The sequence below is a fragment of the Pezoporus flaviventris genome, unplaced genomic scaffold, assembly GCF_033815535.1.
Source record: "Pezoporus flaviventris isolate CSIRO_AGI_PZ_B2104156 unplaced genomic scaffold, CSIRO_AGI_Pfla_v1 ptg000257l, whole genome shotgun sequence".
Lineage (NCBI taxonomy): Eukaryota > Metazoa > Chordata > Aves > Psittaciformes > Psittacidae > Pezoporus > Pezoporus flaviventris.
The window spans coordinates 22,249-47,484 of NW_026892804.1; the positions used below are offsets into that span (position 1 = coordinate 22,249).

General features: G+C 55.9%; 3 protein-coding genes across 3 annotated transcripts; all 3 read left to right on the forward strand.

The window, feature by feature from the left end:
• The first annotated feature begins 1,227 nt into the window (after positions 1–1,227).
• Positions 1,228–6,263, forward strand: LOC133263228 (keratin, type II cytoskeletal 4-like). The gene is made up of 9 exons (XM_061442942.1): positions 1,228–1,803; positions 2,391–2,608; positions 3,492–3,552; positions 3,691–3,786; positions 3,891–4,055; positions 4,207–4,332; positions 5,406–5,626; positions 5,790–5,824; positions 5,926–6,263. The coding sequence occupies exons 1-9, from the start codon at positions 1,273–1,275 to the stop codon at positions 6,201–6,203; spliced, it is 1,731 nt and encodes a 576-aa protein (XP_061298926.1). The 5' UTR covers positions 1,228–1,272; the 3' UTR covers positions 6,204–6,263.
• A 6,070-nt stretch (positions 6,264–12,333) lies between these two features.
• LOC133263229 (keratin, type II cytoskeletal 6C-like) lies at positions 12,334–16,685 on the forward strand. The gene is made up of 9 exons (XM_061442943.1): positions 12,334–12,942; positions 13,539–13,753; positions 13,939–13,999; positions 14,238–14,333; positions 14,500–14,664; positions 15,136–15,261; positions 15,462–15,682; positions 16,074–16,108; positions 16,189–16,685. Exons 1-9 carry the CDS (start codon positions 12,334–12,336, stop codon positions 16,485–16,487), a joined length of 1,827 nt encoding a protein of 608 aa, XP_061298927.1. The 3' UTR covers positions 16,488–16,685.
• A 3,472-nt stretch (positions 16,686–20,157) lies between these two features.
• On the forward strand, positions 20,158–25,135 carry LOC133263239 (keratin, type II cytoskeletal 5-like). The gene is made up of 9 exons (XM_061442952.1): positions 20,158–21,823; positions 22,545–22,759; positions 22,939–22,999; positions 23,148–23,243; positions 23,378–23,542; positions 23,652–23,777; positions 23,970–24,190; positions 24,467–24,501; positions 24,600–25,135. The coding sequence occupies exons 1-9, from the start codon at positions 21,230–21,232 to the stop codon at positions 24,935–24,937; spliced, it is 1,851 nt and encodes a 616-aa protein (XP_061298936.1). The 5' UTR covers positions 20,158–21,229; the 3' UTR covers positions 24,938–25,135.
• The last annotated feature ends 101 nt before the right edge of the window (positions 25,136–25,236 follow it).

Consider the following 25,236-nt stretch of genomic DNA (forward strand, 5'->3'; position numbering starts at 1 on the left):
TCCAGGGAGCCGGGATGGGTGCCAGGAGCCGATGGGAACTCCCGGGGCTCCGCGCTCTGCTCCGACAGGTTCCGTGGGTTCTGAGCCGGTTGCGTCAGGCTGGGCCGATGCAGCCTCCACCTCGCAGCCCAGGTGGGATCCCGCTGCTTCCACGTCCCCTCCGTGAGCCGGGAATGCCCCAGCCTTCCCAGGTGGGAATCCCTGCGAGATTCCCGCTTCCCTGCAATGGGAATGCTGCAGCTCAAGGGATGCCCCCGAGGTTCAGCAGGAGGAGAGAGGCACCAGGCCCGTATTTGTGTGTCTGCAGGAGGCAAACCCAGTGGGAATGGGGCTGGCTCCTCCAACCTCTCCCTGGAGCATCTCCAGTAGGGATAACAACGACGCTGGTTGATGGCTGCTGCAGCCTCAGCTTCTGCTTTGGGGTTTCAAGGGTGGGAGAAGGGGGAAGCTCCAGACACGTCCATCGCTAACATAGGAGTTAAAGGGAGCAATGGAGCGCTGTGCCCCTGCCAAGTGGCTCCTCCAGTGCCGGGCAGGGAGCCTGTGGCTGGACCCCCTTCAGGGATGATCCCAACAACGCCGGGAACGCTTCCAGGGACCGGGACTTGCCCTCATGGCCATGGGGCTGAGCTCCTCAGGCTGGGGATGGCCTCTGCACCCTGCTGAAGGTCCCTGCAGACCCAGAGGGCTCTGCAGTGATTTAAAACCTTCTTCAAAGCCTTTCCAAGCCCTTTTTTTAAGGGGCACAAACCTGATTTTAGAGCCCAGCCAAGGGCCAACGCTTCCCGGTTGTGCCCCAACCCCGATCAGCGCGATTGGGAAACCACCTTTTGGGTCGGGATTGGGTGAACCAAGGCCCTGCCATGAGCTCAGCCCAAAGGGACCTGCCGGAACAAGGGTCTCCTCCAGGCTGGGACGTGTCGAGGTGCTTTGTCACTGCTCAAGGAAGGCCGGTGATGGGTTGACAGCTCCGTTGTGGGAGCGTGGCTCGGAGGCTCCAACACCAACAAGAGCGTTGTTTTCTTAGCTCTCGAGGGAGTGTTTTGAGGCAGGTCACGGTGGTGGCAAAGGGAGGAGGGAACCCTTCCGAGCCCTAGAACAATGGCTGGAATTAGAGCCCAAGGACACGTCTCCACTCCCCTGACACGCGGCCAACTCCCGCAGCGCATAAAAAGGGGGGGATCGGGCGCTGCACCCGCAGAACTCGCCTCCGTTCGCCTCCCACCCTGTGCTCTTGGCTCCACACGGGTTGGCCCTCGGGGAACCCTCGCCATGTCTCGCCAGTCCTGTGGCCTGGGCAAAGGGTTCAGCTCCAGCTCCGCTTGCTTCGGAGGCAGGAGCAAGGTCACGTTCAGCTCCGCATCCCGAGGAGGATGCCGGGGGCCCGGCAACGCCGGTGGCTTCAGCAGCAGGAGCCTCTTCGCCTTAGGGGGCAATAGGAGCGCCTCTGTCGGAGGGTTTGGGGGTGTCTGCAGAGGGTTCGGGGCTGGTGGCCAAGGAGGCTTTGGTTATGGTTATGGGGCTGGGCCAGTGTTTGGCGGTGGGGCTGGAGGAGGCTTCGGCGGTGGCTTGGGTGGCTTTGGTGGAGGCTTTGGTGGTGGCTTTGGTGGCGGGTTCGACAGTGGGATGGGGGGCCAAGGCTTCCCCGCCTGCCCGCCGGGAGGCATCAGGGAGGTGACCATCAACCAGAGCCTGCTGGCCCCGCTCAACCTCGAGATCGACCCCGAGATCCAGAAGGTGCGGACGCAGGAGCGGGAGGAGATCAAGCAGCTCAACAACAAATTCGCTTCCTTCATCGACAAGGTGAGAGCGGGGGGCCCACCATGGGGATGCGCCCCTCCAACCGCACCAGGAACGGCCAGGCCTTGCTCCAAACACCCCAAAGACCCCCTGCAGGCAGAGCTGGGGGCTGGAGAAGCGGCTTTCCCAAGATATGGAGGACCCCAGGGATAGGATCCTTGGTGCTAAGCGCTGGGACCACACAGAGCATCCTCAGAGGAGTCTTTGCTGATGGACTCTGTCCATCGTGGGCTGAAGGACTTTGAGGGTTTTGACCTGTTTTGAAGGAGAAGATGCCGAAAGGATGAAGTTCATCGTGTTTAGACACCATGAGATAGGGGAGGGGAGGTGACCCACCTTCAACCTCAGGCTGGAGCTGTGGTCCTACCTTTGTGGGGGGCAGCGTGGAGCTTAGGGGGAATAGAATCATAGCTTGGTTTGGGTTGGAAAGGACCTTAGGATTATCTAGCTTATGGCCATGGGCAGGGACAGCCCCCACTGGGTCAGGCTCATTAAATGGGACAAAAATATGGAAAACATGGGGAAGAAAAGGTGATAAAAAGATGCTTTTGGGAACAGCCTGACCCCTTTTCCACCCCGCAATCGTTTAGGTCCGGTTCCTCGAGCAGCAGAACCGGGTCCTGGACACCAAGTGGAAGCTCCTGCAGGAGCAGGGCAGCCCAGGAACAGGGAGCAAGAACCTCGACCCCTACTTTGAGACCTACATCAATGGGTTGAGGAGGCAGCTGGACACCCTGTCCAGCGAGAAGAGCCAGCTGGAGCTAGAGCTGAAGAGCTTCCAGGACATGGTGGAAGACTACAAGACCAAGTGCGTCCCCAGGGGTCACGGTTGGGCTGTTTGGTGGGGGTGAGGTAGAGTTAAAACCTGCCTTGAAACAGTCAGAATCAGGAGAATTGGCAACTTCTCCCTGGTTTCAATGGTTGGAAGGCATCAAAGGGCCCGGGGAGCCTTCACCAACCCGGTTTTGACGATGGGTGGAGGTTTCTCCAGGTATTTCTCAATGTCTGTTGTTGCTTTGTGCTCGAGCAGAGTCCTCTGCTCTTTGTCCTCCCCACTGCAGAATCCACACTATTATGGTTTAATGAATTAATGAGATCAGTTGCTAAATCCGGCTGTAATTTCCTCCCGGATTTCCTCAGGGATTCCTTCCCATAATATCCCTCATGGTTGGAAGCTTAGGGCTTTCCTTGGGAGGATGCTGCTGGGTTCAAAGACAGACGAAGATGATTTTCCTGCTTTTATTTCTGTACTGGGAAAGCAAGAACAAAGCCTGGAGAGATGCACCCACCGAAGGGGTTACAGAGCAGGGTGGGGAAGCAGGTCTGGGACCCACCCGGATCAAGCAGATCCTTCCCTCTATTGAGGTTCTAGGTTGACCTTTGCCTGTTTTGGAGCATCTCCACCACTCAACACCCTGCAGCAATGACCTGCCCCAAGGAGCAGTTGGGAATGGCCCGTGCTGAGGACTCGAAGGTCCTTGGGTCTTGTGGAAGGAGCTGCAGTGACTCAGTTTGGGCAGGGGTAGGGCATTGGAGGTGGCGGGAGCTGGGAGGAAGGTGAAGGCCATCAATCTCTTCGTGGCAGCTCTATTCCTGCTGCGCTCCTTAGACTGAGGCCAAGAGCATCCGGGTGCCAGCAGCAGGCAGGGCCAAAGCACCCGAGATCCTATCTCCTTCCTCCCAACCAACAGGTACGAGGAGGAAATAAACAAGAGGACAGCGGCCGAGAACGACTTTGTGGTCCTCAAAAAGGTAAAGTCCTTTAGTTCTGCACACCCAGACACAGCCTGGGCCACGGGGTGTCTTGCTTCCCCCAGGACCATGAGACGTGGGTGCCATAGGGCTCCCTTTGTGCCTCGGGCAGGTTTTCACTTCCCATCTCTGCTGCAGGACGTGGACACAGTCTACATGACCAAGGTGGAGCTCCAGGCGAAGCTGGATTCTCTGGCAGACGAGATCAACTTCTTGAAGTACCTCTACGACGTGGTACGTGGTGCAGAGGCACTGGAGGGGGATGCTCCACGAGTGGAGCAGGGTTGTGGCACCGTAAGGGATTGATGGGCTGAAGCCAGGTCTGGTGTGAACGGCAGGAGCTGTCTGAGATGCAGAAGACCGTTTCCGACACCTCCGTGGTTCTCACCATGGACAACAACCGAAACCTGGACCTGGACAGCATCATCGCGGAGGTCAAAGCGCAGTACGAGGAGATCGCCAACAGGAGCCGAATGGAGGCCGAGTCCTGGTACCAGAGCAAGGTGAATGAGCCACACGTTGCTTGTGATCCCCACGTGCCAGGAGGTGGTCACTCAGACCATGGGGGTTTGATGGTGCTGCTCTGGCCAGCCTGGGGCTCACGTGGGAGACCTCATGGTGGACCTCATGTGCTCTTCTTGATGTCCCCACCAGTACGAAGAGCTTCAGGCCACCGCAGGCAAACACGGGGACAGCCTGAAGGACTCCAAGGCCGAGATCTCCGAGCTCAACCGCGTCATCCAGAGGATCCGCTCCGAGATCGAGAGCGTGAAGAAACAGGTCAGGGTTGCACTGGGTTGAGTGGGTGTGAGTGCCTGGTCCTGCCCTGCAGAGCTGCCCTGAAAGCAAACAGGCTGAAAGAGTCATCGCAAGCAGGGAGGAACCTGCTGAGCCTGTGCCCAGCTGAGCACAAGGCATCTGGGCATTCATCTCCAACCAGTTCCCAGGCTCCTCACGTCCTCACATCCGTGTTCCTGCCCCTCTCACCCTCACATCCATGTTCTGCCCCTCTCTCACATCCATGTCCTGCCCCTCTCACCCTCACATCCATGTTCTGCCCCTCTCTCACATCCATGTCCTGCCCCTCTCACCCTCACATCCATGTTCTGCCCCTCTCATCCTCACATCCATGTCCTGCCCCTCTCACCCTCACATCCATGTTCCTGCTCCTCTCATCCTCACATCCATGTCCTGCCCCTCTCATCCTCACATCCATGTTCTGCCCCTCTCTCACATCCATGTCCTGCCCCTCTCTCACATCCATGTTCTGCCCCTCTCTCACATCCATGTCCTGCCCCTCTCACCCTCACATCCATGTTCTGCCTCTCTCATGCTCACATCCATGTTCCTGCTCCTCTCACCCTCACATTCATGTTCTGCCCCTCTCATCCTCACATCCATGTTCCTGCTCCTCTCATCCTCACATCCATGTCCTGCCCCTCTCACCCTCACATCCATGTTCCTGCTCCTCTCATCCTCACATCCATGTCCTGCCCCTCTCATCCTCACATCCATGTTCTGCCCCTCTCTCACATCCATGTCCTGCCCCTCTCTCACATCCATGTTCTGCCCCTCTCTCACATCCATGTCCTGCCCCTCTCACCCTCACATCCATGTTCTGCCTCTCTCATGCTCACATCCATGTTCCTGCTCCTCTCACCCTCACATTCATGTCCTGCCCCTCTCATCCTCACATCCATGTTCTGCCCCTCTCATCCTCACATCCATGTTCTGCCCCTCTCATCCTCACATCCGTGTTCCTGCCCCTCTCACCCTCACATCCATGTTCCTGCCCCTCTCATCCTCACATCCACGTCCCTGCCCCTCTCTCACATCCACATCTCTCCCTGCAGTGTGAGTCCCTGCAGAGCTCCATCGCTGATGCTGAGCAGCGCGGCGAGGTGGCCCTCAAGGATGCCAGGACCAAGATGACCGACCTGGAGACAGCTCTGCAGAAGGCCAAGTCAGACCTGGCCCGGCAGCTCCGGGATTACCAGGAGCTCATGAACGTCAAACTGGCCCTGGATGTGGAGATTGCGACCTACAGGAAGCTGCTGGAGGGAGAAGAGTGCAGGTGAGTGGGGACGAAGCCAGGGCTCGGCTGTATCCTACTGAGCCAATGGGAAGAGCGCGGCACATCCCATCTCCTGCAGGAAACCATCAGCCGTGGGCAGATGGACCGAGCCTGGCTCCACGGAGCTGGACTGAAGCTGATGCTCCATCTCTTTTCCTTGCAGGATGTCTGGGGAGTGCCAGAGCAACGTGAGCATCTGTAAGTAGCATTCCCATGGGAGCGCAATGGGCTGGGATCGATGCTCCAAACCCTCATGGTGGCATCAGAGGTAACCTCGTGCCTTCTGCTCCTCTCCGCAGCCGTGGTGGGAGGCGGCAGCAGCTCCATGGGAGGTGGATTCGGCAGCAGCGGGATGTGCCTTGGAGGAGGAGGAGGAATGGGATTCGGTGCTGGAAGCGGGAGAGGCGGCTGCAACGTCGGCTTCGGGGGAGGATTCGGTGCTGGGGGGGGATTCGGATGCGGAGGGGGGGCAGGATTCTGCTCTATGGGAGGAGGAGCTAACTCGGTGGTGGTGGGGTCTGGGACCACCATCCTGAAGAAGAGCACCAGCTCCACGTCCGTCAGCCGGAGGTTCTAGGAAAGCAGCTTCCCCCAAACCCCCGTCCCCAGCACCCAGAGGAGAAAGGAAGCAAATTGCACGATGACCATCACCCCTTCCCCTCATGGCCAAGGTGGTGGCCACCTCCTTCACTGCACACCACAGCACCGGGCTGCACGGGGCAGTGGGATGCATCCAGCTGATGACCAGGGGCTTGGGGGGCTTGGGAGCATCTCATTGCTCCCCTCGAGGCACCGCGAAGCTGCTGCTCATGGGGTGCTGAGGAGCAGAACCTGTTCACCAGCCCCATTGGGGTAAGGCTGTGAAGCATCAGGAGGCACCAAGCAGCGATGGGTGGAGGGACCGGCCCGTGCACTGCTTGGACTTGACTCGTGTCAAGGTCTTGCCCTGGATCCAGACATGGTGCAATGGGAACCGGCGCTGCTCATCACCCAGGGCTCGAGCTCCGAAACGGCTTCCTCATGGGGACTGCTCCCACCTGAACGCTCGGGGTTGGCTTTTCCTCAGCAAGATTCCAGCTCTTTCCCCCCGTGTTCCTCAGGAGCTGGGTTTTGAGCAGGGTTTTGCCTTCTCTCTGTGCTCATGGGAACCATCGTGCTTGTTTGTTTAAGCCTTTCTCCTCTGGCATGAGGCCCACCCCAATAAACACCAGAGGCAGTCACCCTGTGTGGTTTTCTCTCTGACCAAGGAGTTTCGTGTTGCAACAAGACTCCTCTTCTGCTCAGCCCTGACAGTGAAACCTGCCTTTCTCTTGCCCTTTGAGGTGTGCATTTAAAGGAGCCGAAGCGAGCGTGTAACCCCAGAGCCATGGGCGGGAGGGTGAAGGGGGTCTCACAGGGGTGAAGGGCGTTGGGGTGGCTGGAGAAGAGAAGGGGTGCATGGAGACCTCAGAGCAGCTTCCAGTGTCTGAAGGGGGCTACAAGGATGCTGGAGAGGGACCTGCATCAGAGGCTGGAGCGATGGGACAAGGGGTGATGGGTTCAGACTGGAACAGGGGGAGTTCAGGTTGGAGATAAGGGAGAAGTTCTTCCCTGTGAGGGTGCTGGGACACTGGGATGGGTTCAATGGAGAAGGTTTGGATGCCCCATCCCATCAAGGCCGGGTTGGACACAGCAGCTTGGAGCAAGCTGCTCCAGTGGAAGGGGTCCCTGCCCATGGGAACTGGGCGAGCTTTGAGGTCCTTTCCAACCCAAACCATTCCATAGTTCTTTGATTCTATGTCCTGGTTGAACCCGGATGCTCGTCTCCATCCTTCTGCTGGGTCTCCTGCAGGACAGAGGCTGTTGCCCTCAGAGCAGACTTTGGGACTCACCTGATGTCAGGAGATCATTCCCTTCCCCTTTCCCTCCTTAAGCCTTATTCTGGTTCATTCTGGCCACCTCAGTGTATTCCCAAGCCAGTTTATCCCAGCCTCCAAGCACACCATTGACTTCCCTATCCTACAAGGCGGTCCCATGTAGGTGCCCACGGAGCTTGCACAGCCTGAAGTGCTTTTGGAGCATCCTATAAGGGACGGTGTGCGAGAGGGAAGGATGATCCTCACCTCCCCAGCTAATTCCAAGCTAATTCCTCAGTGTCCATGATGCTGGAGCCAGCCCTGCAGCTTTTGCTGCTGTTTGGACAGGCCGCTGATCCGCGGGTTGCTTTTAAAGCATCTCCAAAGGCAACTGGGACCATGGGAAGAGCAAGACCTCAACTCCCCCCTGCTTCTGCACAAGCATAGACTATAGGTGACGATCTGCACATTTAGAGCCCCAAAACCTCTTGGTGTGGTTTGACCTCTTGCTCAGGAGACCTTGAGTCACATCCCTGGTCAACCGCAGACTCGCTCCGCGATCCGGGGTGACTCACTCCATTTATCCCAAGCTCCGTTCCCTGCCGGTAAGCGCTGGAGACTGCGGAATGTCACAACGCTGCCAGCAAAGGCGAGTCCCTACTTGGATGGGGTTTGGGCAATGGTTGAGTGTTCCAGCGGGTTGGAAAGGGACCTGAGATGGCGTTGACTGAAGAGACTGCTCCTTCCCGCAGAGCCACCCCATTGCTGCTGCCGCTGCGTAAACTCACCTCCAGCCAAGGGCTCCTGAGAGCAGGGCAGGGAGATGAGGAGAGCTCAAAGGCTTCTGGATGGCTGCAAACGAATCCAGGCACCGAGCCCCTCTTTGCTTCCTGGTCCTATGGCTGCAGCAGCAACGCGGGGGAATTCTGCTGGGCCGGATGGGAATGGGCCAGGATTCTGCCTTGTGTTGGAAGGGGGAAATGTGACCTGAAATAGGGTTGGTTTCGTCTGCTCATGTTTTAAAGGCTTCTTCTGAAGCACTTGGATGGCAAGTAGCTTATGGGAAGTGTGGGAATAAATGCTTGGCTTTGCTCTTCCCCCCCCATATTCTCCCTTCCATGGTTCAAGTTCAGTGCACGCTGATCAACATTAAGGCTGCTGAAAGGAGCCTTTTCCACCTCGTTTTCAAGGCCTGAGCAGCTTTTCCTGTGTTCCTGCCTGCTTATTTGCGTAGAACCATGGACTGGGCTGAGTTGAAGGGACCTTAGAGCTCCTCCAGCTCCAATGCAGCTCCAGGGACCCCTTCCACTGGAGCAGGGTGCTCCAAGCCCCTGTGTCCAACCTGGCCTTGAGCACTGCCAGGGATGGGGCAGCCACAGCTTCTCTGGGCACCCTGTGCCAGCGCCTCAGCACCCTCACAGGGAAGAGCTTCTGCCTTAGAGCTCATCTCAGTCTCCCCTTGGGCAGGTTGAAGCCATTCCCCTTGGCCTGTCCCTGCAGGCTCTTGTCCCAGGCCCCTCTCCAGGTTTCCTGCAGCCCCTTTTCCATAGACTCACAGAACAATTTGGGTTGCAAAAGCCCTTTAAAGATCAATTTGCTTCACTGGGGCTCTGGGTACAGCGACGCCGTGTGAGAATCCTGCAGCCTAAAGCTGCCTCTTGCGTTTGCACCGGGTGATGCTGTCGATAGCCAAATCCCACTTTGATTTCCCAAACTTGGCTGCTGTGGCCGTGACTCAACGAACACGAACACGTTATCTCACCACGCGGGGCTCCGGCGTCGCGATGGCTTCACCCTGCTCCTCCCAACCAGGGCCATGGAACCGTCCTCATCAGCTCTTCCCACCCCCGGGGAAGAGAAAACCAACAAAAAACACCCCAGAAAGTTAAAACTCATCAAAAAAAAAAACAAAAAAACACCTCAGAAAAGTTAAAAAACACTTAAAAACCTCTAGAAAAGTTAAAAAACATCAAAACCCCCCTAAAAAACACAACTTCATGCTTGCTAACACCGAAGGCAGCAAGAATTGTCCAATGCGTGTGTCTACATCCACGGTTGTACCTACAGCAGCTACAACCCCACAGCACCCTCCTGCACCCTGAGGTCTTGCCAGTGATTTGCCTCTCCTCTGGATGGGAGAGGAGCTGGATGGACGCTGTTGGCTTTCACCCCAAGGGGGGACCAGGCGTTTGTTGGGTGCTGTTTGAGGCTGTGCTTCAGAACCTCCCAGGCTGGGCAGGCAACTGTAGCATTTAGGGGTCTTGTTGGACACCAACGAGCTCTATGGGACCTCCTCAGCCACCATGGTCATTGTCCATGTGTGTATTTATTGTCTACAACCCACGATGTGCAACCACCAAGCCCCTGCCCACCCCATCCCTTCGGTCCCACATTGACATCTTATTATATATAGATGTATTTATCCCTATTTATCCCCCTGATGTGCTTCCCTGTGTGCTCATGGACCCACACTGGTGCTGAGGAAGGTGGTGGCATGAGCAGGGGTATGGGGGCAGTTGCTTCCCAATGGAGATGCCGGTTTATCTGCACGTCCCGGGTCCCTCAGCACTGCTGCAGTTGGGTGTCTGGGTGGTATTTTTAGAGGTATTTAAACATCAGAAGATACCAGAGTTGCTGGTGTGGATTTTCAAGCTGTGTTTAATTGCTGGTGTCGGGAACTCCTGGGAATGTTGCTAGAGAGCTGCCAGCGCAGTTGGGTGCCTCAACAGTCATAAAGATCATGGAACCATGGAATGCTTTGGGTTGAAGGGATCTTAAAGCTCATCCAGCTCCAACCTGGACCCCTTCCACTGGAGCAGGGTGCTCCAAACCCCTGTGTCCCACGTGGCCTTGAGCACTGCAAGGGATGGGGCAGCCACAGCTTCTCTGGGCACCCTGTGCCAGCGCCTCAGCACCCTCACAGGGAAGAGCTTCTGCCCCAGAGCTCATCTCAGTCTCCCCTCTGGCAGGTTCAAGCCATTCCCCTTGGCCTGTCCCTACAGGCCCTTGTCCAAAGCCCCTCTGCAGGTTCCCCGCAGCCCCTTGAGGCCCTGGAAGCCTGTCAGAAGGCCTTTAAAAGGCTGAAAACTCATAAATGAAAGGAATTCCTCAGTTTTGAAGCAGGACACAAAGTGCCCTTTGACAAACAGCCTTTCCCAGCCACGCGGGTGAGCGCAGGAGGGCTCAGAGGCTTGGTTCAGTTCAGCTCAGGAGCTATCCCAGGACGGCAGCAAACCTGGAGCGCTCTAAGCTCCTAAAGCCTGGTGCCTGCTTTTGATTGTGCTCACAAAGGGAAACCTGCCCCTGCTCCTCAGGGCTCAGCACAGACACGTGTGTGTTTGCCAAGGAGGCATCTGCATATCACCCCCAAAGACAGCCAGGAGCCCCAAAGCACCCGTGTCCTCCAGTGCAAGGGCTTGCGCCCTCCGTTCTCCTCATCTCCATGGGTCTACAGACGGGTTGAGCTCTCCTCCACCCTCTGCCTACATAATCGCATGCAAATAGCTAAAGGCTTCCTTCTGGCTTTGGCATGCCTCCTCCTCAGTGTCTGCTCTCAGAGCCGTGTGTCCGTCCGCACTTCCCACTGGAGCAGCGGGATTGCCCGTGTCTTCTCTGGCTCTTCTCGTGGCATTGCAGCCTTTGGAAAGTCCTGAAGGGATTTGTCACGGTGCTGGGAATGGCTTGGCAGGAGGACTCCGGGACTCTCAATGAGAGTTTGGTCCGAGAGTGAATGAATTCCCAGTGCCAACCACTGCTCCCAGTGCTAACCATTGCTCCCAGTGCCGGCCACTGCTCCCAGGGCCAGCCATTGCTCCCAGTGCAAACCATTCCTCCCAGTGCCAACCATTGCTCCCAGTGCTAACCATTGCTCCCAGTGCTAACCATTGCTCCCAGTGCAAACCATTCCTCCCAGTGCCAGCCATTGCTCCCAGTGCCAACCATTGCTCCCAGTGCCAGCCACTGCTCCCAGTGCTAACCATTGCTCCCAGTGCAAACCATTCCTCCCAGTGCCAACCATTGCTCCCAGTGCAAACCATTCCTCCCAGTGCCAACCATTGCTCCCAGTGCTAACCATTGCTCCCAGTGCAAACCATTCCTCCCAGTGCCAACCATTGCTCCCAGTGCCAGCCACTGCTCCCAGTGCCAGCCACTGCTCCCAGTGCCAGCCACTGCTCCCAGTGCCAGCCACTGCTCCCAGTGCCAGCCATTGCTCCCAGTGCCTCCTTTCTGGTCAGGTTTTATTTATCGGGAAGACACGGAGCCTCATCAAAATGCAATTTGCTAAACCCCGGCTCTGGATTGAGAAACTGCTTCTCCAAGCCAAAGGCAATTTTCCATGTAAAGAGAAGACGAAGGGTGTGACACAGGCGTGTTTTGGGAGTTGTGAAAGCCAGGCTCCAACTTGGCATGGAGCTGCAGCGTGCGATGCCATGGGGCTTTGGAGGGAGAGATAAACACCAGCAGAGAGACAACCACAATGGATGAAAGGTGAAGCGAGACGACCGGTGTGCCGTATGGAGACTGTTATGGCAGCACGGGAGCGGGGGGCTCGTTAGTCATGGAGAGCTCCCATCCAGGTTCTATCTCCTCTAATTTTGCCCTGCACTACAGGGCGTGTTTCTGGGTAGGGTCAATGTTGGGCAAATTGAAGATGGAAATCTGTAAACCACGCCACGCTGATGAAGACAGGACCTGTCTCCTCCTTCACGCCCATGCAAACCCAGCCCACCTCCAGGAGCAGATAAAAGAGAGCACCCACTGCCCTCCAGCCAGAGGGACCTACTTCCCTTCTCCTTGCACTCACCGCCTTGCAGCGCGACTCCATTCGTCTTCCCATCTTCTTGGTTTTGACTCCGCTCGGAAGAACCGGCCATGTCTCGGCAGTCTGTCTGCAGAAGCTTTGGAGGAGGGAGCAGAAGGGGCTACAGCTCTTGCTCTGCCATCGGTGGTGGCTTTGGAGGAGGTGGCGGCAGAAGCAGGAGCAGCTACAGCTCATTCTCTATGTCCAGGGGATACGGAGGTGGTGGCCGTTGTGGAGGGTTTAGCAGCAGGAGCCTCCACAACATAGGTGGCAGTGGAAGGATCTCCATGGGTGGATGCTACGGTGGTGGAGGATACGGAGGCAGAATGGGTGGCTTCGGTGGAGGCTACGGAGGAAGTCTAGGCAGCTTTGGTGGAGGCATGGGTGGCTTTGGAGGAATGTGTGGTGGCGGAGGAATGGGTGGCTATGGCGGAGGAATGGGTGGTTATGGTGGAGGAATGGGCGGTGGAGGAATGGGTGGCTTTGGTGGCCCAGGCTTCGGCATGCCAGGCTTTGGTGGCCCCGGTAGAGGTGGCCCTGGGATCCAGCCGGTGCAGGTTGACTCAAGCCTCCTGCAGCCGGTCCATGTTGAGATCGATCCCCAAATCCAGCAAGTGAAAAACCAGGAGAAGGAGCAGATCAAGACTCTTAACAATCAGTTTGCCTCCTTCATTGACAAGGTGAGAGGGTGGGATCGCGCCCAATGAAGGACCAAGGCTGGGAGGATCCCTGAATCCTGCAGAACTGAATCCCAGCGGGCTGAGGGGCTTGAGCAGAGGCTTTTTATGAAGTTCTGCTGGGGAAGAGATGAGAATCTCTGGATCTCTCTTCCATAGGAGATCAAAGCTGTGTCTCCAGGGCTTTAATCTAGCCTGTTGCACCAGGCTCCACTAATAGGCTGCTCTCGCAAGCAGGCTCAACGCCTCCAAACATCTGCAGGTTTCAGGCACAACTTCTCCCTCCTGCAACATTCTCTTTCCAAACACCCTCCCATGGAAGCCTCCAGTGATACCACTCTTCCCCTCCTTGTTTTCAAATAACCAGGCTTTCCTATCTAGACTTGAACCCCAATGTTTCGACCCAGCTCCTTTGACTTGCACATGACTTGGGAATTCCCTCCTTTCCCCAATGTTTAGGCAATAATAGACATTCAGAGTACAAACTAGTCCATGTTGTCCCATCATCACGTGAAGGAGAATCATTTTACGTGGTGAAAGAGGTGCCTCAGCCACTGCTCCCCATGTGATGGTGGATACTGAATGTCTTTGGCTTTCAGGTCCGCTTCCTGGAGCAACAGAACAAGGTCCTGGCCACCAAATGGGAGCTGCTCCAGCAGCAAGGACCATCAGGGCCGAGGAAGAACCTCGACACCATCTTCGAAAACTACATCCAGAACCTGAGGAGGCAGCTGGATTCCATCCTGGCACAGAGGGGGCAGCTCGAGTCGGAGCTGCAGAACATGCAGCAGTACGTGGAGGAGTACAAGACCAAGTAAGTGCCGGGGCAGAGAGCAGCTCAAGCAGCTTGGCAGCCCCTTCTCTTCACCCAGATCCTCCTTACGGCTCTTGTGGGCACGGTGCCTTCGGTCTGTTCTGTTGTTTCTTCCTGTGCCTTGTTTAGCGTGGCCTCGGGCAGGAGAATTCAGGAAACTCAACTTGTGTTTTTACTCTCCGTAGGTATGAGGAAGAGATCAACCGGCGCACCAGTGCCGAGAACGAGTTTGTGGTGCTTAAGAAGGTGAATCACACACTACAAAGGGATGGTTTGGACATGGGGCTTCATGGTGCTTGGATGGGCTCCATCCCGAGCCTGTGGAGCTGCAGGATCCGTGGGCTGATGTTTGAAGTCTTTGTTTTTAATTTGCATGGCTGAGTAACACCATCGCAGCTCTCACCCGCAGCACAGGCTGTAATTTCCATGATCCCAAAGGATTTCCAAGAGGAAATGAAACTATTGTCTGTGATCTTTCCTTTAGGATGTGGACAGTGCCTACATGACTAAAGTAGAGTTGGAAGCCAAGGTGGGAGCTCTGACAGATGAAATCAACTTCCTGAGGTGCATGTATGAGGAGGTAAGAGCTTCCCCTACCCATGAGCTGGCTGCAGGTGCAGTGTGGTGGCCAAAGACACTGGGGTGGGACTGGGTGTCCATTGGATTTGGTCTGCAGAGGCTGCTTGGAGCTGCTGCTCCTCTGTGCCCTCCTCAGATGCTCAGGCTGACTGCTGTCTTGGTTGTAGGAGCTGGCTCAGATGCAGACCATCAGCCGGGACCTGTCTGTGGTGGTGTCCATGGACAACAGCCGGCACCTGGACCTGGACAGCATCATCGAGGAGGTCAGACGCCAGTATGAACAGATCGCCCAGAGCAGCAGAGCTGAAGCTGAGGCTTGGTACCAAAGCCAGGTGAGATGGGAGCAGGTCGGGAGCCTGGGTTACGGTGAGGGCTGGCAGGTCATTGATGACAATGGGAGACATCTCCTCAAGCTCATGGTGCTGGAGCTCGTGCAAGGAAGCCTCAAGAGGAACCGTGTTGCTCTTGAGGGATGTGACTCACTGTTTTCAGCTGGTTTCAGCCCCACTTTGGTGCACGGTACAAGCCTCTCAATAAAGATGGCCAAAAATGTACCTTAACTAGAAAACGTGTGCCCAAAGCAGCTCTTTGTAAGCCAAGGGTGCTTCTTAGTGTCACTAAGATCTACTTCATAGTTCAAACCCCAGAACTGAGTCTCAGAAGCATCTTCTACATCAATCTGGGCATCCATGACCAATGTGATAGGTCCTTGTGGCAGCACAAGAGCTATGGAACTGCTGGCAAACCTCGCGTAGGCATCATTTGTGTGTCACTGATGGGTTGCTTTGTCTCTGTGCCACCAGTACGAGCAGTTGCAGAGCACTGCTGGAAGGCACGGGGACAGCCTCCGCAACACCAAGATTGAGATCCAGGAGCTGACCAGGAACGTGCAGAGGCTGCGGGCGGAGATTGAGAGCGTCAAGAAGCAGGTAGGGGCTCCTCAGCATCATAGCGGGTGCTGGCAGCGGGTTGGACCACAAATGACCATGTGTGGGGTAGAAACGGCTTCTTCAAGCACCCCTTGTTCTCTTCATGTAGATGTTCCCTGTCTTTGTATTCCCTTGATTTCTCCACTTGGGTTTGAGGGTTGATCACAACCAACTGAGAAAGTGCCTGTTTCCTTCCTCAGAACCAGCATCTTCAGGCAGCAATTGCTGAGGCCGAAGAGCGGGGTGAGATGGCCCTGAAGGACGCCAGGATAAAACTGGAGGAGCTGGAATCTGCTCTGCAGAAGGACAAGGAGGAGCTGGCTCGCTTGCTGAAGGAGTACCAGGAGCTGCTCAACATCAAGATCGCGCTGGACGTTGAGATTGCCATGTACAGGAAGCTGCTGGAGGGAGAGGAGAACAGGTAAACCCATGGCCTCTGAGGGATGTTAGGGCAGTGCCTAGGACCTGTAGTTAGGGTCCATGCTGGACACCTTGAGCTTTGACGCTAACGGTGTCATCTCAAACCAGCTCTTTGGGTGAGACTGGGTAGATGGGGCAATGGCATTGGTTGATATTTTGGGTGCTCAGGACCAACCGTAGCCATATCCTGCTCACTGCGTGGGGCGAAGCTGCCACTTCATCTCTGTTACACGAACCTCAAATCCGGAAGAACCTCGTTATAAAGAGGAAGTTTCCAACCATTCACTGCGGTGGCACCAACGTTGCTGCTAAGGATGAAACAGCAAAATGGTTCGGAGGTGAAAAGAGAGTTCTCACTTTAACAGTGCCTCTTCTACCTCTTTCCCTCCCAGGCTGTGCAACGACGGCATGTCCAACGTCAATGTCTGTAAGTACCTGCCCTGCTTTCCTTCTGGCGATGGAGCCTGCCCATGGACAACGTGTGTGTAACCCCTGCTTCTCTTGCAGCTGTGATAGGCAGGACCACCATCACCGGCGGCAGAGGAGGAATGGGAAGCGGCTTCGGAGGAGGAATGGGAATGGGAGGAGGGATGGGAATGGGAATGGGAGGCGGAGCCGGAGGTAGCTTCGGCGGCGGCAGCTGCGGCATGGGAGGAGGGATGCTCGTGGGCGGCGGCGGCTTCTCCTCCGGCAGCGGGAGGATGTGCGGCTCCGGCGGGGGCAGCTTCAGCTCCGGGGGGGGCTCGTCCTCCGTGCGGAGATGTGTCACCACCACCTCGGTCAAGTCGTCAGGAGTGAGGTTCTGAGCCCCGCGCCGCGCCGGCAAAGGAAAGCGGCGTCTCCCCCGCTCCCCCGGCAGCAGCCCAGCCTCCCCGCAGCCAGCCCCGGGCTCCGGCAGCCACACGGACTGGGTCCCTCGCCTGTGCCACCGCCATCCGGCTCCTCCGGCCGGGCCGGGCCCTGCGGGGAGCCCCGTGATGGAGCCACCCCCGGGCAAAGGAAGGTCCCCGCTGGGCACCCGGCCCGGAGGAGCGGGGGCTCTGCCCGTGCAAGCGTGTATAAAGCTCCTCTGTGCTCCTCTTCCTCCACGGCCGTGGCCCCCCGGGTGCTTCTGCATGTGCTGCATCCACCGCTTCCATTCACCAGCCTTTGGGACAAGCTGTGGCTTGCATTCCCCTTGTCCTTGCTGACCCGGTCACAGCGCTCGCACACACGTGGACTTTTCCTCAGGAGAACAAAGCTTGTTCCCGATGCCTTGTGACATGGAGCGAGATGTGCTGTCCCCACCTCCCTTCCTCTCCTGTCTGCGGTCAGCCCTCCTTCCCAATAAATTGCATAGAACATTCATGATGCCTTCGTGTTGTTGCATTGGAAGCCTCTTCTAGGCAAGGTGGTGGTTGATGTTGGGGAGGGTTGGGCTGATGTGTTGTGACTGTGCATTGAGGGAAGGGAATGGGTGTGGGAATGGAGCCGGGCAGGTGGCCAAGCATGGGTGTCTCTGGACTCTTGCTGGTCATTGTAGTGCCCATACCTGGAATGACGGTTTCTGGGTGCTCAGCTCACACTGTGTGTGGCAATTCAGCCGAGGCAGGAGCTGATGTCCTGGAATTCATTGTCCCAACCCACCCAATTGAGCACCCTCGTGACATCCCTTCTGATCGTCTCCAGGAGGGTTAGGGATGCATGTTATGGGAAGGAGATGGTCATGGTCATCACCGCTGGTGAACAAGGGGCTGTGGTTGTTGCACAGCTCTGGTTCCATAGGCTTGGGAACCACGACCTCACCCTCCCCTTCACTGAGCAGCAGTAGGGGAATGAAGAGCTCCACAGACATGACTCACCCAACAGCAAGAGCTCACGTTCCCATCAGCTCCCTCAACGGCCCATTCATCCCCCAGTGTCTCTTCTTTACAAGTGGGAGGGATCTGGTGTAGCTCGAGGAGGGGGAACGGGAGAGGAGAGCCGGTGTGTTTGATCTGCACTGGGCTCCTGCTCCTCCACCACAAGGAGAGATCAAAGAGGCAGAAACCACTTTCAATGATGCTTCAGGAGTCCCACAACCACCCGCTGGGAGCTGCTGGTCCAGAGGAGGCCACAAGGATGCTCATGGGCTGGAGCACCTCAATATGAAGCCAGGCTGAGAACATTGGGGCTGGAGCAGAGAAGCTGCGTGGAGACCTCAGAGCAGCTTCCAGTGTCTGAAGGGGGCTACAGGGATGCTGGAGAGGGACCTGCATCAGGGACTGGAGCGATGGGACAAGGGGTGATGGGTTCAGACTGGAACAGGGGAAGTTCAGGTTGGAGATAAGGGAGAAGCTCTTCCCTGTGAGGGTGCTGAGGCGCTGGCACAGGGTGCCCAGAGAAGCTGTGGCTGCCCCATCCCTGGCAGTGTTCAAGGCCAGGTTGGACACAGGGGCTTGGAGCACCCTGCTGCAGTGGAAGGGGTCCCTGCCCGTGGCAGGGGTTGGATCTGGATGAGCTTTAAGGTCCCTCCAACTCAAACCATTCCATGGTTCTATGATTCTACAAATATGCTCCTTCTCTGGAACACACTGTGGCAGGTATTGCTGTGAGAAATCATTGCAACACCTTTGACTCCGCTGCCTGCAGCTCTTGGCTGTGTGAGAGCCGAAGCTGCAGCCTGGCTTGGGCTCCCTCCACGCCTTCTGCAGTGCTCACACTTTGTCTGTGTTGATGATTTTACTCTGTACAACCCCTTGTGTAAGAGATGTGAAGGCACGGCCGGAGCCCGGCTGGGTGTTCAGTCTACTGGAGGAGGCAGAAGTGACTCCAGGTTTGGTGTAATCTCCCCATCGTGTCTGAAGACGTCAGAGTGACTCAATCTGGGCGTCTTATCTGTACGTGCTCGCTGTGGTCAGCAGCCAGGCATTTGGCTGACTTAACAGATCTTCCCCCTCGTGGTGGAGCCTCCGTGTGGGATGTTCCAACCAAGCCATGCTGCCTGCTGAGAAAGGCAGCTGCCGTGTGTGTGGCAATCTGGAGGGAGGCCATGGGAAGAGATGACCTGGTTTATTGTGAGCAAAAATGGAGCTACCCTGCACCCCACACCTCCCCGGGAGTGCTCGTCATGAGCAAGTGCACTGGGCGGCAGAAGGGTCTGGAGAACTTGACTCTGTGTCTTGGGGAGAACAACCGGGATGTAAGACCCTCTTCATTCCATAGAATCATAGAACCATGGAATGGGTTGGGTTGGAAGGGACCTTAAAGCTTCTCCAGCTCCAACCCCTGCCACGGACAGGGACCCCTTCCACTGGAGCAGGGTGCTCCAAGCCCCTGTGTCCAACCTGGCCTTGAGCACTGCCAGGGATGGGGCAGCCACAGCTTCTCTGGGCACCCTGTTCTAATTCCAGCTGCTTTAGGAAGGGAAGGTTCCCCATTTCCCCCCCTGTAGAAATCACTGCCCATGCTCCAGCTGCAGCCACACATCTGGATAACCCTTGGCTTATGTCCCCCTCAAGAGTAGGTTCACCCTTGGCCAACCATGATTTGAGTCCCCCTCAAGGGTCACATTCTCCCCTACTCCACCCCAGTGCTGTGCATGAGCTGTGGTGTTCATCAGCCTTGGTCTCAGTGAAAGCCAACGGCATTCGGTCCTGGTTCCTCTTGTGGCTTTTGGAAGTGATTCTCTGGGCTGGGGTTGAAAGGCTCTGAAGTGTCTGAGGCTGCCGGGTGGCCCCTCGTGGTGGTTGCAAACGGTGTTTAGGTGCACAAAGTCTCATGTGTGACTGTGAACATTCTGTATGGACGCACGTATTCATCCGTCTGTCCACAGGTCTTTGGAATTAACTTATGTATGTCATTTATAACCTGCCAGAGGGGAGACTGAGCTGAGCTCTTAGGCAGAAGCTCTTCCCTGTGAGGGTGCTGAGGCGCTGGCACAGGGTGCCCAGAGAAGCTGTGGCTGCCCCATCCCTGGCAGTGTTCAAGGCCAGGTTGGACACAGGGGCCTGGAGCACCCTGCTCCAGTGGAAGGGGTCCCTGGAGCTGGGTTGGAGCTAAAGGAGCTTTAAGGTCCCTTCCAACCCAAACCAAGCCGTGCTTTCATGATTCTAAATCCATGTTCAGTGCTGTTTTAAGTCTTTGGAAGGGCTCTAGTGTCTATTTTCCCTGTCCCTTTTTATTATGTGTTCTGGGTATTATCTAGAGAAAACCTCTACATATATCTGATTGACAGTATCCATAGAGGTAAGACCTTGTAGGTGCCTTTTAAGTAGCATTTACAGATCCCAGTTTCCTTTTAACCAGCACCTATAATCTCAGTTCTTCCAAACATGCCCATCACTGTCAGCTTTTATTTGCTCTCATAATCTGGAACCTTATGAGCAATTACTTAAAATACCAATTACATGCAATCAGAAGGCGGGATTCTTTATTTTAGAGGCATCCCACAAACCCGTTTCTACAACACATTCCTTCCCCAGCTCCATATTTGCAATCGAGAGGCTATACTGTGCCTTAGAAGTTGTAACAGCTCCGTTTCTCACCAGGTCTTCCCACTTCTGCTGTCTCATCTTTGGAGATAAACCAGGTAAAGAAGAGGTCGCAACACTGATCCGAGCTGCAGGATCCCCTCACCACCTCCAAGTGCTCATCATCAAGTGCTCACCATCATCACTCCACTTCTAAAGGACTTGTCTGTCTGTCCCCAGTCACTGAAGCATCTGCCCAATGTCCCTCTGCTCCTGCACAGGTCATCATGCCCTGTCACTTAGAAGAGCTTAGAGAAGGAACACGATGATCCAAGCTGTTGTGCTCACTCTGCCCCAGCATCATCCAAGGAGGTCCCGGTGAGTTGTCACAGACCTGAGGAGATCCCCTTGGAGGGAATTTAATCCCTGGGTTGAAGACACTCCCATTCTGAGTGCGACCAAGGCGATGTTTTCCCTCTGCAGCAGGAGAATCTGCTGAGTCTCTTCAAAATTCAGTGTCATGAGTTCCCATTCACGATTGGGAAACGTCTAAAATGCCAAAGGCAACTTGACATATAAAAAGGGGATTTAGGGTGTGTGTGAGGAATTGTGAAAGCTAATATTATAGCAGGGATGTCATCAAAACTGCTGCTTTCCATGGAGCTTTGATTGGGAAGATCTGTATCTGCAATGATTGGGAGCTACTAATAAAGGCTGGAAGGCCAAGAAGGGGCTGCAGAGAAGCGCATTATTGTACAAGGTGATTGTCGAGATGTTATAAAGATACGGGAGTCCACTTAGTCACTGCGACCGGTTCCAATGTTCTTGTTCTTTTATTCCCTTCTCTATTGCAGGGTGTGTTTCTAGGCAGGCCCAAATATGGCAAAGCTCAACTGGGAATCTGTCAACAGCCCCGTGCTGATGAACATAATAAATCGGGTTCCACCTTCACGCCCATGCGGCCCCAGCCCACCTCCAGGAGCGGATAAAAGGGAATGCTTGGAGCTTTGGAGCCAGAGAAGACTGGGCACACTTCTCTCTGTGCTCATCCCGCAGCAGCACAGCTCCATTGGATCTTGGGCTCCTCTTGGGTTTGACTCCGCTCGGAAGAACCGGCCATGTCTCGGCAGTCTGTCTGCAGAAGCTTTGGAGGCGGGAGTAGAAGGGGCTACAGCTCTTGCTCTGCCATCGGTGGTGGCTTTGGAGGAGGTGGCGGCAGAAGCAGGATCAGCTACAGCTCATACTCCTCATCCAGGGGAGGTGGAGGAGGCGGACAATGTGGAGGGTATAGCAGCAGGAGCCTCCATAACATGGGTGGCAGCAGAAGAATTGCTGTGGGTGGATGCTACGGTGGTGGAGGATACGGAGGCAGAATGGGTGGCTTCGGTGGACCCTGCGGAGGAGGAATGGGTGGCTTTGGTGGAGGCATGGGTGGCTTTGGTGGAGGAATGGGTGGTGGAGGAATGGGTGGTGGAGGAATGGGTGGCTTTGGTGGTGGAGGCATGGGTGGCTTTGGTGGAGGAATGGGCGGTGGAGGAATGGGTGGCTTTGGTGGCCCTGGCTTTCCTGGAGGCATCCAGCCGGTGCAGGTTGACTCAAGCCTCCTGCGGCCGGTCCATGTTGAGATCGATCCCCAAATCCAGCAAGTGAAAAACCAGGAGAAGGAGCAGATCAAGACTCTTAACAATCAGTTTGCATCCTTCATTGACAAGGTGAGAGTGCAGGACCGGGCTTGGTCAGAGGTGGGAATTCTGAGTGACTTCAGGTGTGGAAATGGATCTTCTGTTTCTTCCCAACAAGGGCTTGTTGGAGTTTGCCTTAGCAGCAAGGTGTTAGTAACGTCTTACTAAGGAGTAGGGAACAATGGGCAAGGTTTGCACATTCACAGAGGATGAAAGGGCGCATCTGTAGGGCATTGTGTGATTCTCTTGCCTTGTCATCTCTTCAGCCTAATTTCTAGTGATTCAGGGTAAAGTCATCCTCGTACATTCAGTTGTCCAAAGAGCTCTCACTATTGGGCTTCTCCTTCCGATGAAGCTTTCTCTGCAGGGATCTGATTCTACGACCTTCAGAGTCCCAAGCACCTTTCCAACGCTCCTGGACTGTTTTCATTCCAAAAAGGAGCCAAAGAAATGCAAAATTCCCTGTAAATGAATAGTTAGATCAAAGATGTACTGGTTTTCTTGACAACGCAGAGATGACAGCGACGTCCAAATGGATGCTGTGGGAAATAGGGATGCTTCCATTCGCAACAACTTTTTGTCCCAGAGTTCAGAATGACTCAGAGTTTAATAGCGTTTGTCATGGCCTTAGGAGCTGAATGTGTAAATAAGGCATAATTGGGGGTTTGGGAAGTGATTCCCTCGGCCTCCAGCATCAGCAGGACGTTTGAGTTGTGTCGTGGTCCTCACACATCCCTTGGTGGGCTTTCAGGTCCGCTTCCTGGAGCAACAGAACAAGGTCCTGGCCACCAAATGGGAGCTGCTCCAGCAGCAAGGACCATCAGGGCCGAGGAAGAACCTCGACAGCATCTTTGAAAACTACATCCAGAACCTGAGGAGGAGGCTGGATTCCATCCTGGGACAGAGGGGGCAGCTCGAGTCGGAGCTGCAGAACATGCGGCAATACGTGGAGGAGTACAAGACCAAGTAAGTGCCCTGGCAGGCTCAGGAAGCAGCTCAAGCAGCCTGGAGAGCAGAGCTTGGGCATTCCCACAGGCTTCCCATTGCTGAGGAGCTCTGGAGAAATGGGGCTGAGGGAAGGGGGGTTCTGTGGTTGACCCATGAACAAGTCCAAGAGATTCATCTGGCCCCGTCCCCTTCTACAGGTATGAAGAAGAAATCAATAGGCGTACTGCTGCTGAGAATGAGTTTGTGGTGCTCAAGAAGGTGAGTAACAGGGGCAACAGGACAGGAGGCTGCAAAGATGTCGGAAGGGGGAAGCAAGAAGATAGGCAGCTCCCAACAGGAGCATTGGTGTCAACAGCTCTTCTGGGTGGGATGAAGCTGATGTTAACCTGTGTGGTCTTTCCTTTAGGATGTGGACAATGCCTACATGACTAAAGTAGAGTTGGAAGCCAAGGTGGGAGCTCTGACAGATGAAATCAACTTCCTGAGATACATGTTTGAGGAGGTAAGAGCTCTCTCCCTCCCTGGGCTGGCTGGAGATGCAATAAGGTGTGTGGTGGCCAAAGGCACTGAGGTAGGACCACGTGTCCATGGGGATTTGGTCTTGAGAGTCACTTGGGCTGCCTGTCTTGGTTGTAGGAGCTGGCTCAGATGCAGACCATCAGCCGGGACCTGTCCGTGGTGGTGTCCATGGACAACAGCAGGAACCTGGACCTGGACAGCATCATCGAGGAGGTCAGACGCCAGTATGAACAGATCGCCCAGAGCAGCAGAGCTGAAGCCGAGGCTTGGTACCAGAGCAGGGTGAGTTGTGATGTAGTAAAGGCTCCTGGAACTGTTTCTGCTGTTGGATGCAGAGCAGAGGAACCAGCTGAGTTCTTGGTGTCACCGATGGGTTGTTTTGTGCCATCAGTATGAAGAGCTGCAGAACACTGCTGGAAGGCACGGGGACAGCCTCCGCAACACCAAGATTGAGATCCAGGAGCTGACCAGGAACGTGCAGAGGCTGCGGGCTGAGATTGAGAACGTCAAGAAGCAGGTAGGGGCTCCTCAGCATCATCGCGGTGAGCCAGGGAGGAACGTGTGAGGGAAACACAGTCATTGGAATTCAGTTCCTTTGGAGCAGATTGATGGTCCCTGCCTGTTTCCATCCCGTTTGTGCCCTGAGGCTTCTCCAGTGGAGGCTGTGCAGCAGGGCACTGAGAAAACGCTCCTTTCTTTGCTTAATCAGAACCAGCAGCTTCAGGCAGCAATTGCTGAGGCCGAGGAGCGGGGTGAGATGGCCCTGAAGGATGCCAGGAGGAAACTGGAAGAGCTGGAAGCTGCCCTGAGCAAAGACAAGGAGGAGCTGGCTCGCTTGTTGAAGGAGTACCAGGAGCTGCTCAACATCAAGATTGCCCTGGACGTTGAGATTGCCATGTACAGGAAGCTGCTGGAGGGAGAGGAGAACAGGTACCTCTCCCTTGTGTCTATTTGACTAAACCCTTGGCTGTGTTAAAACCTTTATCTGAAGGTGAATTCCGTACCGCTGGTGCTCTAATCCTTACTCTGAAGCATCTTTTACGTATTGCTCATGGGAATGCTTAGTTCAGACTCGCTCATTTGCTTTGAAGAATAACTGGGAATTTTAGACAAGTCGGGAATACCGACCTGGTGGAAAGTGGGAAATCCTCAGCTAAAGAGACGTGCATTTCCCTGTGGAATAACTGCTCCTGTTCTCCCTCACAGGCTGTGCAACGATGGCATGTCCAACGTCAACGTCTGTAAGTATCTGCCTCTGCTTCCTTGACCAGGACTAGCAGCCCGTGTCCTTTGGAGGTAGGATGGACGTGTGTGTAACCTGCGCTTGCTTCTCTTGCAGCGGTGGTAGGCAGGACCACCATCACCGGCGGCAGAGGAGGAATGGGAGGCGGCTTCGGAGGAGGCAGCGGCATGGGAGGAGGCTTCGGCGGCGGCAGCTGTGGCACGGGAGGAGGAATGGGAATGGGAGGAGGGATGGGAATGGGAGGAGGGATGGGAATGGGAGGCGGCAGCTGCGGCATGGGAGGAGGGATGCTCGTGGGCGGCGGCGGCTTCTCCTCCGGCAGCGGGAGGATGTGCGGCTCCGGCGGGGGCAGCTTCAGCTCCGGGGGGGGCTCGTCCTCCGTGCGGAGATGTGTCACCACCACCTCGGTCAAGTCGTCAGGAGTGAGGTTCTGAGCCCCGCGCCGCGCCGGCAAAGGAAAGCGGCGTCTCCCCCGCTCCCCCGGCAGCAGCCCAGCCTCCCCGCAGCCAGCCCCGGGCTCCGGCAGCCACACGGACTGGGTCCCTCGCCTGTGCCACCGCCATCCGGCTCCTCCGGCCGGGCCGGGCCCTGCGGGGAGCCCCGTGATGGAGCCACCCCCGGGCAAAGGAAGGTCCCCGCTGGGCACCCGGCCCGGAGGAGCGGGGGCTCTGCCCGTGCAAGCGTGTATAAAGCTCCTCTGTGCTCCTCTTCCTCCACGGCCGTGGCCCCCCGG